Source organism: Achroia grisella, unplaced genomic scaffold (assembly GCF_030625045.1).
Source record: "Achroia grisella isolate CSIRO2021 unplaced genomic scaffold, CSIRO_AGI_Agris_v1 utg544, whole genome shotgun sequence".
Classification (NCBI taxonomy): Eukaryota; Metazoa; Arthropoda; class Insecta; order Lepidoptera; family Pyralidae; genus Achroia; species Achroia grisella.
Genome location: NW_026712929.1, coordinates 4,241,118 through 4,261,595, shown reverse-complemented (window position 1 = coordinate 4,261,595; position 20,478 = coordinate 4,241,118). Strand labels below are relative to the sequence as shown.

At 30.3% G+C, this 20,478-nt stretch overlaps 1 protein-coding gene across 2 annotated transcripts in view; it reads right to left on the bottom strand.

Annotated features, from left to right (window-relative positions):
* The window catches only part of LOC131847936 (NADP-dependent malic enzyme-like), a 46,274-nt gene that overhangs the window by 9,276 nt on the left and 16,520 nt on the right, over positions 1-20,478 (bottom strand). For both annotated transcript variants that reach the window (XM_059197664.1, XM_059197663.1), the window contains exon 2: positions 19,109-19,322. In XM_059197664.1, the coding sequence (XP_059053647.1) occupies positions 19,109-19,322 (214 nt within the window). The remainder of the gene's footprint in view (positions 1-19,108; positions 19,323-20,478) is intronic.

Here is a 20,478-nt window from a genome sequence, read left to right as displayed (position 1 = left end):
TATACATAGGTAGGTAGGTAGGTATAATAGCAAGTAGCGGCGGCCGTACCAATTAACTTCCTCAATAAATTAACACTACAACATGGAAGTAGTATGTAATGTTATTTATTATAACATAACCTTATGTATACATGTAATGTAGAAAATTTCTAAATTTTTATGCTACTAACAATAATTTCAGAATAGACGAATTATTTATACTTCACTCTTACATTTATGAAATTTATGTACAATTTATCTTTGTCTATTTATTCTGATCTTATAATATAGATCTATTAGATCAAACTAATCAGAATCAGAATAATTATGCATAAGTATAATTTATTATTATGTAAGTATATCAATATCTCAATGTGTCCTTTGTGTGTATAAAACACGTATCCACTACAACGTAAATAAACGTATAACTGTTCCATAATATCTATTGTCCTGCATTGTTGTAATCGTGGTTTACTGGATGAAATCTCTTGTTATTATATATTATATTTATATATTGTTTTATATATTATAAGCTTGCCTTTATACATTTCATCTATGTATTAACCTTTTTTTGTGATTGTCCTGTGTGTATACAAAAAGAATAATGCGATCTTTTTTCTTAGGGATTATAGAATTATTTCCTCTTATTGCAACTCTCACTAAAATACTTTTAAATTAAGTTTAATTACTATCGTTTTACGTAAGCAGGTAGATAATTTGTATTTCTTAAAAATTTTGGCGAAAATAAATTAATATTAAAAAAATAATATCATATTTATATCTATGATTATGTTGATGATAAATTATATGACATGCCACCATCGTGTCGTATTAATTAGCAATACATAAATGGAATTAAATGCTACAAACTGACGATCCAGATACACTATGCAGATTTACAGTACTACGGACATCACGCATATAACGCGTTGCCAGGCCAGAGTACTAAGACGTCATGATGTCTTGTCCAATAATTTCACTGCCTAATCACAACCGAAACACTGCTTACAAGGCAGGCGGCTGATATAATTAATAACGAATCACACCACAACGAGGTGTCAGCCGCGAAAATGATTTGCAAGTGCGGCAGATAATCAGCTGGTACGTGATCGAACAAGGTCATCATGCTACGGTAGCGTGGCCTTCACACCGCCGTACGAAATATATTTGTTATTACAGTTCTAATAACAACGTGCTAAAGACAATTTTCGGTTAACGCACTGAATATTAATATATTTTTGCACAAGTAGGTATTTAAGACAAACTCGTTTTTACATAATTAAAAATTATTATTGCTATAGACTGAGTATGTAGTTAATATTTTTACAGTAACACCTGTGGTATGGTTCTATAGAAATGGTAAAATGGCCTGGCGTCACTTATTTCTATATTTATAAAACAAACATATTTTAAAAATAAATTATATCAGTTCACATATATCAATTACGTGCCTACTCAATCAAATCAAAAATCATTTAGGTTTTTTTATATATTTATATAGGGGCTTTTTATCAAGTTTTTTATATTAATATTTTTTCCCTACAGTCCCGTTCAGTACCTATATAGATTCAATTGAGATGAACTGACAAGAAACTCAACTGAATTTCTTTTTTTAGAACTCATATTTACTTTTATACTTATGTAGGTGTCTAACAAACATCAAACATTAACCTGAGAAAAAGTTAAGACAACAATCATCTTTGCTATTTAAATATAAAACTTGAACATAATATTGAAAATATAAATAACCAAGAATAGAACTTTGAACAAAATTAATTGAACAATGTCCTCTTAGATGTTGTGTTCAAAATATTTTAATTTGGATGTCAAAAAAGGTAACACGATAAAATATAGCAAGAGCTGCAGATGTATCAATGTCTACACTGCTTCTTCTACAGAGAGCGAGAGAAAAAGAGCGTGAACAGAATCAAAACGAATATTTTATGCATATCTGCGAAACCCGACGTTTTAGTACCACAACCGCCGACGGCGATAAAATTTTAAGAATAATTGTCGCGATCAAAAAGATTACCGAAAACCACGTTGCCTAGAGTATCGACATATCTATACATATTTAAGACATAAACCGCTCTTATCGTCGTAGTAACTAAGTGAATTCCAACGTTATATATACAAATAAAAGATTCTTTCATAAATTCTGCTAAATTTAGAAACATATTTCGATATAAATGCACAGTTATTCATTGTTCACCGTCGTAATAGATTTAGATAACGTCTACAAACTAAAACCATTATTTTTAATAGGAAATATCTACAATATTAATAAAGTATATATTCTTCTGTTTAAATGTGAACCAGAAGTAGTTTCCTGTTTATAATGTTATATTATTAAACCAAAAGTACCTAATAAATAGTCTCTCATGTAAAATAACTCGTATTCAAAAATCTAAGAAAGAGCAGTATAATCCTTTTAAGCCGTAAGGATGGTGCTCTTTCATTACAAATCTTTCATGGCACCCTTTCTAAGTACTTAATTCTCCTTCGACTGTATAGGTAAATTTACATTTGTATTCAAAGTATCTAAAAGCCGCTTGAATCGTTTCGTCAATTCAAATTATTAAAAAAACATTTTATTCATGTCGTGGAAAATTGGAAAGTAAAACACAAGAAGTGTTAGACATTCCGCATTTAACCGATTAGAATCATATAAGAATTTAAGAAGTTTCAGATTTGAAAACACGAGTCGAAATTGGCAATTATGCACTACGTCCGTTTCGATTAATGTTGCTTCCGTACACTTAAAACTGGTCGATAAATAATACTAATAGAAGTTCAGCCTGTATACGAGGCTTCGAATTAACAGATGTGCCAGCGTAAACCGCTAGCGCAGGCTGGTAGGTACACCATTCCATTATTGTCCATAAAAAAAAACATGAAAGAATAAGAGCGGAGTTGAGTTACTTCTAAGTTATTCTTAGCTCAAAAGTACTCCGAAATGACGGTAGATTATCATGAGAGTCTGTAATAGACCTACATGAATGAGAGAGATAAACAAAGACTATAATGAATAATGAAACAAACCCGTGAATCTCCGGCAGCTAAACATTCCGGGATGGCGTACAGCTCCCTGCGAGGCGTTAGTTGCCACCAATCCCTCTCCATCTTACAATCCCCTCAACACCATTAAATACACTCGATTAAATTAATTTCATTAATGAGATTTCAGCATTCAGAAACATTAAAACAACGTCCTGTTTAAAACAACAATTAAGAAATGTTTATATTATTTGAAATTACTGTAATATTTTAATAAACATTAATTTTGAAACTTATTGTACAGTACAATACTAATACAACGATACAATTTCTAATATTGATGCAAGATTAGGTACTATCTATTTTCAATCTGTGCTTTTTCCTCTCAATTATGCCATTTATTACAATAGAAATAACATTACATCCAATGAATAGTTGTTTAATATACCAAATAAAAGGTGAATTGAACAATGTTTTTCATTCGGTAGTACCATACGTACTCATAATTAAGAATACATTTTGTGATCATTATTTCTCTGCACTTTTTACTTATACTTTCGCACTTTTATTATCTCCTCTGAACGTATGTATTGTTCATCGAGGATTCTTTAAGGCCTCGACTTTATGATCGGTTCTACACATTAAGACTTTTACGAGATATTTAAACCCTCATTTAATCACTCATTTGCTCAAGAATCCTACAAAAAATTTTCGTTGCAATTTTAAAGTGAATGATGTCGCTTTATCCTAGACTGGCGTGCTTGTGCCAGGATAGAACCGAACTAAAGCCGTTGTCATGAGATCGATATGGACGTCTTTTATTAATGATGCAACGTCGCAATACTGTAGTTATAATATAATTAAAAACAGTTATATCGAGGCGTGACATTAGCTGTTATTGTTATCTCTTTCACAGTTACAACTTTAAAATATTCAGAAACTGCAATAATCAAATTAATTTTTATGCAGACAATCTTTACACTTACGATTATAGTGAGTCCATAGAAAATTGTTCTATCGATTAGGTAGTATATATACTATGCCATCGATATGGTTTCAATATAAAGAAAAGTTATTATTAGTCTAAATGAAAAATAACATCTCAGGTATATAATGAAAAAAATACAAGATAATTTTTTATCTTCAATTTTAACGCACTCTATAGACAGGTTGTGTTAGAGATAATCAATAAAGACAAATATCTTAGTAGAAATATTATTGGACGACGGACGACGGCCATACTGCTTTTTAATGCAAAGATTGTCACAACCAATATAATACATATACATAGTTAGAATTGCGCTAAAGTATTGTCTAAGAGTTATAGCACATACTAGATACATACATATACCTATATATTGTCACGGCACAGTCTACCTTGATATCCAATGTAAGGTTTATACCTTAGATCATGACATGTCATAAAAGCCGTAAAAGCCTATAAAGACAAAGTAATATGTAGTATGCAGTAAATATTAAAATTAATGACTCCTATATCTGCCATATACTTGCATTCACCTCATATAACTTCATTACGATAAGTGGCATAATCGATTTCACTTTGTTCTATTTTATAAGCTATACATATCTTTGTAAACTACTGCCTACACTACTTCTATTGATCCTTCACTAAACATGACTGTATCGTAGAGTCATTAGCTCTCTTGATTTTTTATTATCGCACAATAAACCAGAATAATATTCATATATAGCAAAAGACTAATAAAAAAAAGTAATTTTTGTCTTTCGTTAATTTTTAACTTCATAATGGATAGATAGTTATAATAGTTATGAAGCCACGTAGATTGTTCTAATTAACATGTGAATATATAGTGAGTATATTCCGTATATGTCAAATAATATTTAAGGGTATTTATGAGTTGTCTAATATATAAGACTATCTCGTCAGAACTTGTTCTGCTTAGTTTGTGAGTAGATGACATAATGCGATATTTACAGGGTTATTTCTATATTTATGATATAATCAGGGCTGTAACTGATGACGGCTGTCGATTTAATCTCAAAATGACCTAATTACATTAATCATCTCAACCTTCGAACCTTCAATCTGACCGCGTAGCCCGAGGCGACTGTACTATAATAAATTATAATCTACCTGCGGCCAAACTTCTATGGATCAGACAAAATAACAATCAATGTCAACAAAAACAGTAGGTATATATACATATAATGATAAGGTCATTATATAGCGAATATGACTAATATATTTAACTTTATACATAATGATTGTATTAACATGATAAATAAAAATTAATCAATACAATTAGAATGTAGGAGAACATTTTCGTCATTTGCTATATATACCATATAATATATATTTAAATGTATTACTAATATTCTATGACTACTATAGATAAGTTATTATTATTATTATTAATAGATAAGTATTAACAAATGTCCCAACTTTTGCAAAAGAAAAGAAAATACATATATTTATGTGACTATTAAATTAAGAAAATAAATAGAATTAAAGGATTTTCTTGATTTACTCTATACGAAGCAGAAACCAAGTAATCCACCAGTTAAGCTGTGTATATCTTGTGATCTGAACGATAAATGACAAATAAATTAGTATATCTTACCTACCTACCTACTAACTTTCAAATTTAGCTAATATGTACTTTATTATTTACCTACTATAGTAATGTTAGCTAAACTACTTTTAAACTGTAAAATGACATTAAAATCCTACACAGCTAATTCTTAAGAATGAGTAAAGTAACAAATGAATTTGTTACTGTTCCTAATTTACTCTTACTCTTTTCTTATTATTGGATATGGTATTATTATTTCAGCTTCATTGAGTCACATTTACCTTCCACATGTTATTATATATTATTACAGATTTCCGAGGGAACGGTCGTGAGAACTTTGGCGGCTAAATAAATTGGCCTTCCTTGTGTTATTAACTTAGTAACCGAAAGGTTATTTCAAATGTGATTTATATGTATTTATAAGTAAATTGCTGCCTATAAGTAAACTGCCTGTCTGTAAATACTACTATTAAATTAAACAAAAATAAATTAAAATCTCTATCTCAAGTAATGCAGAGAGAAATAATGTTTGGATAAAATATAACCTTAAAATGTTATTAAATACAAAATTATAAATTTATAAAAAAAATATATAGATTCTAACTACTCGTATGTATAATAGTTACCACTTTAACTATTCATATTACGTAACTATGTCTATAACAGAATGTATAGACATGTATATACATAACTATGTATATACATTGGTAAAATAAATTACAAAAAGAAGGAAACAAGAAGAGATGAATCCCTCGTAATATTTATTTAACATCGTATATTAACATCGTTAACTATTTTACAGTAAATGAACTGCGATACACTCTATTTTTTGCAAATAAATTAAGCAACATGTTTACTTTCTCTCTTCCACTAAATAATGACGTGTAACAATAAATTACTAAACCTTACGTTGTTCATTTACGTACGTTATGTCGGTAAGCAAATATTTAACAAAAGCAAACGAGGTAGCTTTACAAGCCTAATCAAACAACGGATTTGTGTTTATTTGTAACTTTGCCTGTATTTTACACATTCAACAATTACCTATAGTACGACATTATATATACATATATTATTTCGAACCTACATACGAGTAATACAGAACTAATACTACTAATACAGTACTGCGATGCATTTTATTACCACAAGTTAGTAATTACCATAATATTGTCATACCACTGTGTCACATCCCTAACGATGTCTTATTCTGAGAAAGTCAACAGATTTCTGAGCTGAAAGCACTTAACAAGTTATTAGTCGTTATAGGAGACAATAAAAAAAAACAGAAGCCAAAAAATAATTGTATTGGTAGTTTAGTATACAGCCTTATTTCCGATTGTCGCGGGATCGATTCCTTATGAGTTCTCTAGTGCCCATAAAACAAACTCAGCTTAGCTTGGGACTGCATGACGTTGTATGAATTATCCTAAGATATTATTATTATTTTCCTTAATTTTATAACCAGTAAAAGATAAAGAATATATATACAGTATAAAAGTATGTATCTAAATGGACAAAAAAGAAAACTGACTAAAATATTTCTACATCGTAATAAAAAAAGATAGAAATGGTGCTCTATTTACATTTAAAGACCTATACATATTTTACTTCAATACCTAGTTTTATAAAGTCAGTGTTATTTATTTACAACAATAATATAAGATAGAATACTTGTATATATAATATTTAAATTGAATTACTTTTTTGCAGAGAGCATAATTCATAGTGTTGTCGGCGCGCACGTTTCAGTAATTAAAACAAAATACAGTTTGATTGCTTTTACATTTATCTCTCACATTTATTTAACATTGACCTACATATATACCTATTGATCTTTCTTTTAATAATAGAAGGTCAAGATTGCTTTTCATTAGAGGCAAAGTCAAGGGTACTTTTAAAGTCATCTCTTACTTCTGTTAGTAAGTAATAGACATTTATCAGAACCTACAAGTGTAATGTAAATATATTCCGCATGTTATTTATAAATATTCAAATCATGATAAATGTTTTATTATACATTTAATAATTTCACAATTATTGTTACCTATTTACGTTTGAATTTTACAATTCACCGACAAACATCAGTAATTTACATAGAGTAGACTTTATCTAAGTACCGAACATAATCTCCAATATGAACTCATTCAAATTCATAGAACCAAGAAAAAGATACATAATTAATTAAGACATTTATATTTTGCTTTAAGTAATAAGTTTATATACAATTCATGGTAAAGTTTAATTTGATTTCAATTTAATTTTGCGCTTCAATATTCTTTCTAACTTTAGATATTCAGTATAAGGATATACCTATCACTTATATCTAAGATCTATTATACTGTATACAGTTCCGGTAATAAATTATTTAAAGTAACATTATTGTAACATTATTATCGGAAAATACCAAAGGCACACCTGACTTTTTCTAATTCAGAATAAATACAAGTCTAAATTCTAATTGTTTACATCCGCATGTATTCTATGGGTATTTTAAGATAATGTGTATTTAATAGAATATAATAAGTAATAATATGTGTACAATGCAAGGATATCATACCAATCTCCAACCTAGAATCAATGTCTAGTATAAGTGTATTTAGATCAAGGTATAAATGCTAACTTCTATAAAACATTATCACACAATAGTATTTAACCTTATCAGAGGTTAACATGGCAAGTTTGCAATCAATACTATCTGTCTATCTCCTAATATTATTAATATATGAACATATGTAATTAATAAAAGTATTTTCATTATATAACCTTTAAATTATGCAAAATATATGTATTTTATATTTACATGAAATATATAATTGAGTATAAAAATAACATATGTTGCTAATATTATACTCTTCTGCCATTAGAACCAATGCCTAAATATAGATAAATATACAAATTAAATCAAAAGTAAAAGACATATTAATTCAAGTTTTATAAAAAAAAATTCTAAACATGTTGCTTACATGGCCCAAACTCTATGTTACAGGGTCAGTATTTGCATGTATATAACTTTTGGAAATAACAGAATTTAGCAGTAAATTCAATATTAAAATATATTAAAATTATTATGGTTAATACGTTGACATTAGAAAGTTCCTGAGATATAAAAGTGACGTTCTATAAAAATGTACAAAAGGTTTATTCTATTACGGCCAGCTTTATACTTTCAACAGTAATTCTAGCACATTGGTAGTATAAAAAACTGTACTATATCACTTAGATCGTTCATTACTCTGTTTATTATTAAAACATCAATAAAGACACATGTAAACCAAAACACAAATAGAATCGAACTAATAAGGGTACGCGGAGTGTTAACTCATACAGCGACGACTTTATCAGGTCGTCATGGCAACGCTAATCCATCCCTATGGCAATATTTAACGAACATCCTAATTACATTTCGTAGGGATTACAATTTTCTATTTTCATAAAACTTATCAACGTTATGGATTATCCAGGATTTGCCGAAGTAATGCTAAAAACCTATTTTGTTGTATTTACTTTAATAATATAGTATCGCTTGTTTTATAGAAATTTACATACACATTTTTTTTGTAGGCTAAATTCTTTTCTAGGTCTTTGTTACATATACATGTCTAGTAAACTCCATAGATCCACTACAAAAGGATTGCCCGAAATCTTTACCACAATAAGAGATAAGTATTTAAAAAACCTCTCAAGTAGTAGAACATATTATTATTTGTCATTACAATTGCATAAAATAAATTTAAAAATGAGATCAAGTTACTAACAAAACAACACACAACACATTTTTAGTTTTTTCATCGAGAAAATAACAACTCATTTTATTGAATATGTCATGAATGGTTTGAATCTGTGTAATTCGTAATATCTTTTGCCCCGATTCGAGAATTTGACGAGAGCATGGTAAATAGAAAGAAATGAAAACATTCGGACGCCAGTACACCCGACTGCTTTCACTTCAAACGCCTCTCTTGACAAGACGTGAGGATTACTTATCCCTTTTTATTATACGGAGAGACATATTAAATAGCTATAGTTCACTGACATTTGAAGGGCAATATACAAGGGCAAAAATATTTTCCCTTGTTTTTTAGCTTTCCCTATTTTTTATTAGTATAGTTGAAGACAAAAATATATAATGAAACCATTATTTTATATATGTATGTATATATAAGTACAGTGTGATTGCTTGCTTTTTATGACAATCCATATAACGGTAAAAAATAATTTTATCTACAAAAGAAATAAGAAACGATGTTTTTATGGGTATTATTCACAGGGGTACTATGATTAAGTTAGTAAATTGAACTAGAGAAATCATTCCACTGTGGTTATTCTATATGTATTAAATACAACAAAAAAAAAACAAAATGTTTATATCAATTCCCGCGGACATCTTAATATCGACATCTAGAAAATGAATAAACTTATACCAACGCCATCTAGTATCATATAAATCCGAAGTTGTTAAACTTCTTAAAATACTGGCACTGCCATGAAGATTTTATCATTGTTATGTCCAGAACATTAATCGAATAAATTAACGATATTATTGTATAACAAAATAAGATTTTGATCAATAACAATATTTTTTATTGCAAATTAGTTACACAATTCTATAAACAAACTGTGCAGATTGACTTTGGTATTAAACAATTATATAAGGAAGGTATAAGGAAGTAGTAATGTTTATATAATTGACATTCAATAAAAACGTCTCGAGTACTGATAGATATTTTAATTCCAATAAACTATATAAGTATTGGAATAAATACAAGTTGTATTCAACAATAGATCATTACAGAGTTTATGTAATATGATTATTTGCAATAAATAGTTATAAGTCACGATAGTATGATGTTATATTGGTGTTAACACGCGGCATTGCTCAAAATTCTATGTACCAAATTTCATTCGAATCCATTTTCGAATTAAAAAAATACCGAATAAAATTTTGGTTAAATAATATTATGGTTAAATAATAGATGGGCTGTATGCTTATTTTCCACCACTGTAATATAAAAAATATTTCTCAATTCCATAATTTAGTTATATCTTCAGACCAGATCCCTTACCGGGTCAGCAAAGAGAATTGAATGAAAGTTAAACACTGATAAAACTATAAAAACTATTATACAGAAAATTTTTTAACTACTGATTTTGACTAAAAATTACATCAACTGAAAAAACAATTGTAAAATCTATGTTTATTTCAAAGTCACTATTTTTATATATAAGATCTCAGACAAGTTAGTGACTCGACATAGAATTATGATAATGATATATATAAAAACTACACAAGAGATAACTACGTAGTGATTTTCCGTAGCAATTGTATAATATAAATAAATTAATACTGGAGTATCTACAGGTATAGAATTACAATAATTATGTGGTAAGACTCTTATTAGGGGACATGGTTTTGCGACTGATTATCTTATCAGCCATTAATTAAAACAGCTGCTTCCTTTTCCACTACTGGCCTCAGATAACGATGTGAACAAGTGACTAAACATTTTATGAATTAGGTCGAAAGTTCGTGAGATTTAATCTGGCCAATAAAAATTGACAATTTGTTACTGAATCTGCAGTATTAGTTAACACCGATACTGAAAACAATAAGAACAAATTAAGCCGAGAGACAGACGACCGGTATGCTGGATCCCTGCCATATTGGATTCAAATATACCAAACGAAATGTGAGCATGTTAATTGTTGCGTCCACCACTACGTCGACAGTTAACAATACCGCATTGTTCTGTTAGAACTAAAGACCCCACTGCTAATAACCTACGACCTCCATGCGGTCCAAGTTCGAAATAGCGAAGTTAGCTCCTGGTAAATTCGCCACGAAGGACTAATTAGCCTAAACTCAATCTCACGACATCATCCTCCACTCTTAAACCTTGTTCCACTCTTACTCCATTGTCATTTGAGTAGTTTAGCATACGCCATTCCACATATTCATTATCACTATAATCAAAAGTCGCTGAATATTCATTATGGCATAACGCAGTACGAAGGTATATATGCACATAATAAAATTGTATATAAATATCACATGCTCATTACTCCAATAAAACCATTACGTAATTTTAGTCTTTCGATATCTTTTATAGTATAAGGGGAAACAGAGTTTGCGGCATACCTCATGGTAAATTATTACCGCCGCGCATGAGCACCAGGGGAATTGCTGGCTTGTTAAGAAGCGATGAGTAGAGGAAGGAATTAGATAAGGGATAGGAAAGAGGAGGATGGGCGTTCGAGACCTCAATTCACCATAGGAAACTCAATAACACTTACGCCGATACTGTAAACAGGTGTGGTATTTCGCGGTTCGAAATGGCCTATTCGTGCTGCACAACCACGCGTGATCATACAACGAGCTCTACCACTTAAAATTAAGATTTCACATAACTAACATACCTACTGCACTTTAACCACAATTTGACGGCCTCGGTGATCTAGCGGTTTAGCACACCGCCTTACCTCCGATGGTCCCGAGTTCCATTTCTTGCACGGTATAATTGTATTCATAAGTGTAACTGTTTGTATTTATCTGGATGTTTTCTATGTACGTATATTGTGTATGCATTTACAAAAAAATTTATTTAATTATATCTATCAGTTATCTAGTATCTATAACACAAGCTATGCTTAGCTTGGGACTAAAATACACTATGGCGACCGACCGCCGGTAATCTTTCGATATTTTTATTAATTTAAAATTTATATTTTTAGTACTATACATTCTATATGTTATGTTATTTAATATATTTCACTGATTGTCTGACTAGTTCGCAACTGTATTGCAATCATATATTTAACTATCTTAATCTATGTGTTTTCTTCATTTAAACAACAAAACAGAGCAGTAATGCGTTACAGTAATCCTGGGTTGTTCTTATTATTATTATTATTATTTCATGAACCACAATTATATTTTCAGCATAAACAGTATCGATTGAATGCTAATGAACAACGAGGACACTTCCTTTGGAATATTTTACAATGGTAGTTTATAGAACATCTATCACGTGTCGATCGTAAATCAATACTGTTATATGTATAAATGTAATACAATATACATTACTGTATTTAATAAATCTAAAATGTATTATTATACTTCACTAAAATATCTATATTGTATGCTTATGCATCTCTCTGTCTCTGCTTTCTTAAAAAATAAACCAGAATGGGCTTTTTTTTTTAATAAGTAATAATAAAAAATAGCCCAGAATAAAGGAGAGTTCGTATACTTATTTTTAATTATAATGCTATATTCCTACATTTCTATATGGTACTAAACAACTGATAGAAATACTTAGACATACATTTTCTTTAATAACATAATTGTGTTAGGTATAAAAAACATTCATACCAATGCAAAAAGCATACTCATGAATATAACTGAATCATGTATCATGCAAGGAATCGTACTTGCAACCATTGGATTTGGAAGGAAAGCGGTGTTTTAAACCGCTAGACCACCGAGACTGTCAATCTATAATTAATTAAATTAAATTAAATATCTAACTAATTTTGTCACTTAGAGAGTAAATTGATAGGTGCTTGGTAGATGTCAAGTAATATTGAAAGCTAATCAATAAAGTTCTTATAAATACTTATATATATATCTATATCCAAAGCTGAATACCATGATAATTACTAGACTATCCAATCTGTCACCAAACTTAGTATACAATTGGGGATTCGCTCAAAACCGAGAACTTTAGTGATTATTTATTGGTAGAGACGTAGATTAGTTTTATGCCATATAATTTATGATGTAGACAGAGAAACTGAAATGCCAGCTGCTTCTATCTCTATATTACATCTCTTGCTTTATCTATATTTAAATGCACTTTAAACATTTAAATAGTTACATACTGCAGTATATTAAATTAAACATTGATCGTAGATAGTTTGTTCATGTCTTATTTCTTCCCTATATCCAAATTATAGTAAAAATACATGTATTAAAATCATTTCCAGATTTATACAACAGCAACCAAGACTTATATTATATAAGAAAAAATACCATTTTTTTTAAGTTAATGAGACAAGAATCGTATGTAAGGAACCTACCCTGTAAGAGATACGGAGTACAGTCAGAAAAATATATACAATAATAAAGAGATTGGATGGTTGTAAAATACCGTAATATTATGATCATACACGAATTAACCAATGGGCGTGCATGGTCACGATGTAACGTTTACTGATATAAAAACTCCAAAAACACTTAGATTTTGCTTGCTTATTATATTATAACAGCAAAATCATACGATACTGTGGTGCGATCAATGACGTAAGTATCTATTCGTATATCAATTGCAGGATAAAACACGTACCTACTCGTAATTATATATTATGTGATAGAATTACTACCTGTTCCCCACTTTATCTGCTTTTTTAGATAAAAGATAGCCTATGTCCATCCTAAGTTAATCTATCCTCGGAATTTTATTTTCATTTCATTTTTCAGGCATTTTTATATCTTTACATAATATATAATGAAGTCGCTTTCGTTGCCTGTTCGCTTAGATCTTTTTAAACTACGCAACTGATTTTAATGATGTTTTTAACAATAGTTAAGAGTGATTCAAGAGTAAAAATTATCTATATAATACATGTACGGGTATCTAGTTATTTATATAAAAATGTTGGTCCATATTATATACACCTTAAGGACTATCATATATAACGATTAAGAACCGTTCAGCCGTTTAAAGATAACAAACAGAAAGTCAAACACACTTTCACAGATATAATTGTAAATTACACTGATCCTGCCAAATTTAATAACATACTAAAATTACGGATGTTATAGTCACCGTTACATATATATAAAGATTTCTATTTTTGTCGACGGAAATGCATTCAAATGTGTGACGAAAATCTCCTGTGACCGTAGTACTAATAGTGTTTTGTAACAGTGGAATATGCCGTTTACCGGGTATTATACCAATGGTAGTAGTGTGACTCATCTCGCACTACCGTCATACCTATTTTTACCGTGACACAGCAATATATACATTTGTTTCTATGTTGTGAAAACTAAGAAAAAAATGGCAACGTATGATGAGTGTCAAGAACGTAACAGTATGTATATTTAGTAATACGTCATCATATTCTAACAGTCATAAAACATTATAACTAAGAGCCAAAATGTAACAATGGCTAAATTCAAAGACAGAATATTATCAAAGTATGACGTGTGTCGGCTGGTGGTGGTACTGTTCTTGTATATACATATTTGCCATTCATTTACTTTAAAATTGTATTTAGTATAATTATAAATAAATGTTATTATTTCTATCCATAATAAATTAGGGCAAGTAATAAAAACAGATTATGCCTATTAAAACCTACTTGCATAGATAATAAAAACGTATTAACTACCTATATACCTAAAAGGTTGACCTACAATTGACATTGACAGTCGTAAGTGAGATATACGGAGACACGGTATTTTTTTTTATGTGATAGTAATGGCAAATCAGCTGACAGCCTACCTGATGGTAAGGACAACCGTCGTCCATATATTTACATGAAGAACAAGGTCGAAGTGTGACGCCCGTGACACCACTCATACGTTGCTATTCTGGACAACTAATATTTATTTATCGTACTAGATAAATTACAGGACTCAAAATTTACAGAGAAATAGTGTACAAAAGACGATATTGCTTATGCAATTTATTCCAGACAGGCTTTGGGTAGAGGAGAAAAGACAAAAGTTAGGTGGCTAGAATAGAATGGTAAACAGATTCATAATAATGAACAACACACATTATATATATATTTAACACATCGTCAATAAAATGCTTAAGAACATCATACGATATTATATAAAAATATTGTATGTAAATACTGACTGGTGTTTGAAAAAGATTTCGAGCAATGATTTTCAATTTACCTTGATTCAAACACGTCACCGGTTTATCGATGATTAAATCATAGAACATCAGACCCCGTGATAAAATTAAGGGTTTTACCGTATTGTATCTCATCTCACAATCTTTACCGTCTTCCTTCATATTCGTAATGTACGGAAACTATACAAAGATATACGAACAGGGGAAAAGTTACACGAAAATTATCTAATAATATTCTTAAAACTTAACAATAAAAGACTAAGAAGAAGAATACACATTAACACGCTTTTAGATTACAGACATTTACCCCTCATATGAGTATGAATATCTTAGCAATTTCAAAAAAGTAGAATGTTATGATAAATATCATACCAGACTGCGAGGAAGAAAGGAACGAAAAAGGAAACAGTACATTTTCGCGTTTATTGTGGATAAGATATTAATAATTCAATAATCAACTCTATTGATATTAGGGAAACATTAAAACATCACACTGAGAAATACCACGCGTCATAGTGAACCCACGCAATACTCTAAACCGCAAAACCTGTTTGTATGACGAAACAAGACACACCTCAATAAATGACCAATTTTGAAGGCTAATGTAAAATAATTAAAGATGTGATACCAAAATAACCCATAGTACAGGAAGTAGAAACAAAAAATCCAATACGTAAGTAAGATGGTAGAATCTACAGGAAGGTTGGAATAAGACAGGCTTTCCTCTATCTCTCTCTCGCTCTTATTCTCAGAACTTTAATATTTGAAAGCTAATGTAATATCATTAAAGACATGATACCAAAATAACATGTAATAAAGAAAGTAGGAACAAAAAAACCCAGACGTAAATAAGATGGTAGAGTCTGCAGGAAGGGTAGAATAAGACAGGCTTTCCCCTATCTCTCTCTCTCACTCTTATTCTCAGAACTTTGATATTTGAAGGCTAATGTAATATCATTAAAGATATGATACCAAAATAATACGTAATACAGAAAATAGAAACAAAAACCCCAGACGTAAATAAGGTGGTAGAGTCTGCAGGAAGGTTAGAATAAGCAAAACTTACCTCTTTCTCCCTCTCGCTCTTATTCTCCGAACTTTGATACAGACCACAGCAACACGTACAATACATTTCGTAAACAATAAACTAACGTCACATTCATGATGCTGATGGGAGCACAATTCCTGCGAACTCGTAAATTTCTCGACTATTCACGGCATGTTTAAACTAGTTTCGTGTAATGAATTTCCAGCATCTTAAACCATAATTATTAATGAATGAAAACTCATGCAGATAACCCTACTCAAGTTCTCAAGGTACTTATTAAGAATTCATAGAATCCCAAGAATTACCTACACAACGTGTAAAACAATTAACGCAATCTCTGAATGTATAATAATTTGTTTAGCATCAAATACTGAATGTTTGTATATTTAAAACCTTAGTATATTTAAAAAAATCCTTCATTTACTGATAATTGTTAGCAGTAAGCTTATAAGACATAATTAGAACAGACAGAACAGTTGACTATAGACTGATACGACGTATACGAAGACGAAGACTAGGAATTTAAAAATTATATTTTATCATCAGACAAGATCTTGCTTACATTCATTATCGACGAGAACCTTAACGGTCGCGCCGAATAGTACGCAAATGCATTTTATAAGTACACATAACATAGTACTAATTTCTCTTATTTTCTACTATGAGGATAGGTGATATAATAGGTAGAGACAATGAAAACATATCCTATTACAACGCAATAAGATTTTGCAGACCGTACTTAATACTGATAACGTAATATTTTCCATGCATTTAGCACCGTATTACATCGTACATCAACAACCAAAACAAAACTGTTACTTCATATAAAAAAAATGTTATGTTTAATTATGTTTTTTTTTCATAGTGTATAAAAATAAATAAATTCTGTTGTATATTGAAAAGATATAGGTAGATCTCTACGGTACCGATGCCGATAATCAGGAAATGACCTCAGTCAATGTAATCGCAACAGAAGAGGAAAAATACCACTCACACATAGAGCAGCGGCCGGTCAAATCATTTGGCAGACCAATTCACAGGATAAAAAATATATAATAAGACTTATTCCACTCCTCCTTTCTAATGAATGGAATTTACAAAATATAATTCTAATATGACGACAAAATAATAATGGTTTTATCATATCAAAGTTGTGAATAAATATTAAGATTTCGACTTCATAACATCTCAATTCGATTTCATAACAAAAAGTCTGACATAATACTTATAGGTAGGACATTTTAAACAATATAATGATAATATCGATCTCTGTAGATTATATCTGACACAACAGACATAACGGTTTTCGTATATAGTTTGTTTTATGACATTTGCAAATGAGTGAACTAAACAATTTTAAAGGGTGTAAGGTTTTATGAATGTAAGGGTATACACAAATATAATAATAGGATAAGTACCGTGCCCCCATTGTCGCTACCCCTTCCGTTAGACCTGTTAAGAACTTATTACCTTATAAAACTGGAGCGTTAAATCGAGTTACGCAACTAACAAATTGTTCAACGACATTAAATGAGTTAGACTAGCATTTGTCCTGAATTCGTAATATTCCGAAATAAATAATAATTAACATATTCCAGGTTATACACTGGAATATGGTTAAATATTATATGATCCCTAATATTTACTACTTCCAAATATTTGCAAAGGATGGTTGTTAACAAATATTACAAGAAATATTATCCTTGTATTTTTAATACGATTTGTGTATAATAAAAAATAGATATAATATATACGTAGGTTAAAATTATCCTATGTATTAATAAAATATTATATTTTACAAATTTCATCTAAAATCTGTTTATGCGTGATTGATTAGTAAATATTAACACGCCGACAAGCCGGCACGTTTTATTATGTATAATAAATATTATTAAACTAATGATGGACTTTTTAAAATATTTATTTTAAAACCCTGAATGGTAAATTACATGACTTTATTTGTCAGCTGATATAGTAATGTTTTAACAGCAGACTTTGCAAAATGTAACCGTGGAATTGCTTAGAAAAGTCAAGAGTACCTTTTCTGTAATAATTACCAGTCATTTTTTTAAATATGACTAAATGTTATGGAATCTTTAATAAAACTAAAAGTATTTAAAGATAAAAGTTAGATTAGATATGTTTAATTAGTTAGATAAATATATAAAGAATACTATCTTCAAAGGAAGATATAGGTACCTAAAAAAAATATAGTGTGTGAAATAAGTCGAAATTATGATCTCAGGGACAAGGTTTTAACGTAAATATAAATAGTTGCTTTTTTAATTTGCTTTCTTTATTCAATAAACCTAATGCTAAGTGTAATGTGGCTGAATTATAATTATACTAACAAAACAATTGGACTACCATTCAATTGTTCTACGTAAAACTCAAACAAGTTTGTTGACATTGCAATGAAATCCACACACGTGAACTTTGACGCCGGGTATTCAAAACAAACGTTTCAATTATAATACAATAGTTAGTTACATAGGGATATATGCCGCTATTAAACCGGTAACCATTCTAAACGGATCAAAGCCAGCCATGTGACGATTTGCTTCAAGACGAGCAGTTCCGCTCGGTCGCGGCCGTACAACCATGACCTAACCGTATTACGTACGGCATCGATCTGTCATTCATAACTGAATATTACGTACCTTGTTGAGTCCGGGATGCTTGAGCCGGTCGAGGCCCGAAAGCCGGCTGTTTGACTGTCCGTCCCCGGAGCCCCATAGTCCGATGCGATCACGCTCCATAACGTTGTACGTACAATTCGCTCCGCTGGCCGCTTGCGACTGCTTGGCGGCGGCGAACGGAGCGCTACTTTTGTCTCGGTGCGCGGGGGGTGCTGGACTCATCGCGGTTTCGCTCCTGGGAAAGCAGGAAAATTTTCAGCGATATCGATACGAACCATTTTGTGGTTGCGGCCACCCGATAGTAGATGGCGCTAGGTCCTTGACCCGGTCCTATCAGTGACAACGTGGGAAACAATTACGACAATTTCCTTTTCATTATTGATCAATCTATATTTATAGTACATAGGTAAGTAGTTGAACAAATAAATATTTCTAATGGTTGTTTCTCGCTACCAAGTGAACCGTATCCTTGTTTTCTCGAATCATCGGATTAATAAATACCATAAACCAGATTTCAAAAAATAATTTTACTTATTTTTTAATATACTATATAATTTAAAGAAATCATTATTCCCAAACAATTAATACTGTCTAGTCTAGTCCCTCGGTAAGCACTTGTACTTGTGTTATGGGTACTAGACCTGTTATAAATATTTACATTTTTTGTAAGTAGAGAAGAAGTACATTCATAATATATAAAAAACTTCGGTACAAACAACCACACCCATGAATACAAAAGGCTTGCACCGGGCGAGGAATTGAACCCGCGATTATCGGAATGAAGCGGTGTGCTAAACCGCTAGACCGTCAAAATATCTAATTTAATTTTAAAACAACTGTTTAAAGCCTTTAATAATCTTTTCATAATTATTCATAGACTATTCGTCAACTAAGTTGAATAAACTCTCGATAAATAATATATTCTATCATTAAAATTTCCATCCATTATAAATGAACTAACAACGTATACATTATAAAGAGCATATGATTTCATTTTGATCATTATTTCCTAATTCTATATTACCTTCCGGGTCCACTGAACGTAGCGGTCTCCACAGGCCACCCACCCCTATTTAGAACGTATTATTTCATAAAGAATTAAAATACTATTATATATATAGTTCAGTATTGATGAAAGTCAAATTAATTTGTCAACATAATATAATGTACAACATTATAGGTATACCTTATATATATACCTAAAAATGGATACATAAATGATATAATAATACTCTACATGATATAAATTACGATTCTACACTATACTGGGGGTTATATCTTCACATAGGATAAAATGAATTCGCATCTGATATATGTTCGCTTAAATTATTTAAACTATGCAAAGGATTTTAATGCAGTTATAGCAACAGATAAAGTGATTCACGAGGGAG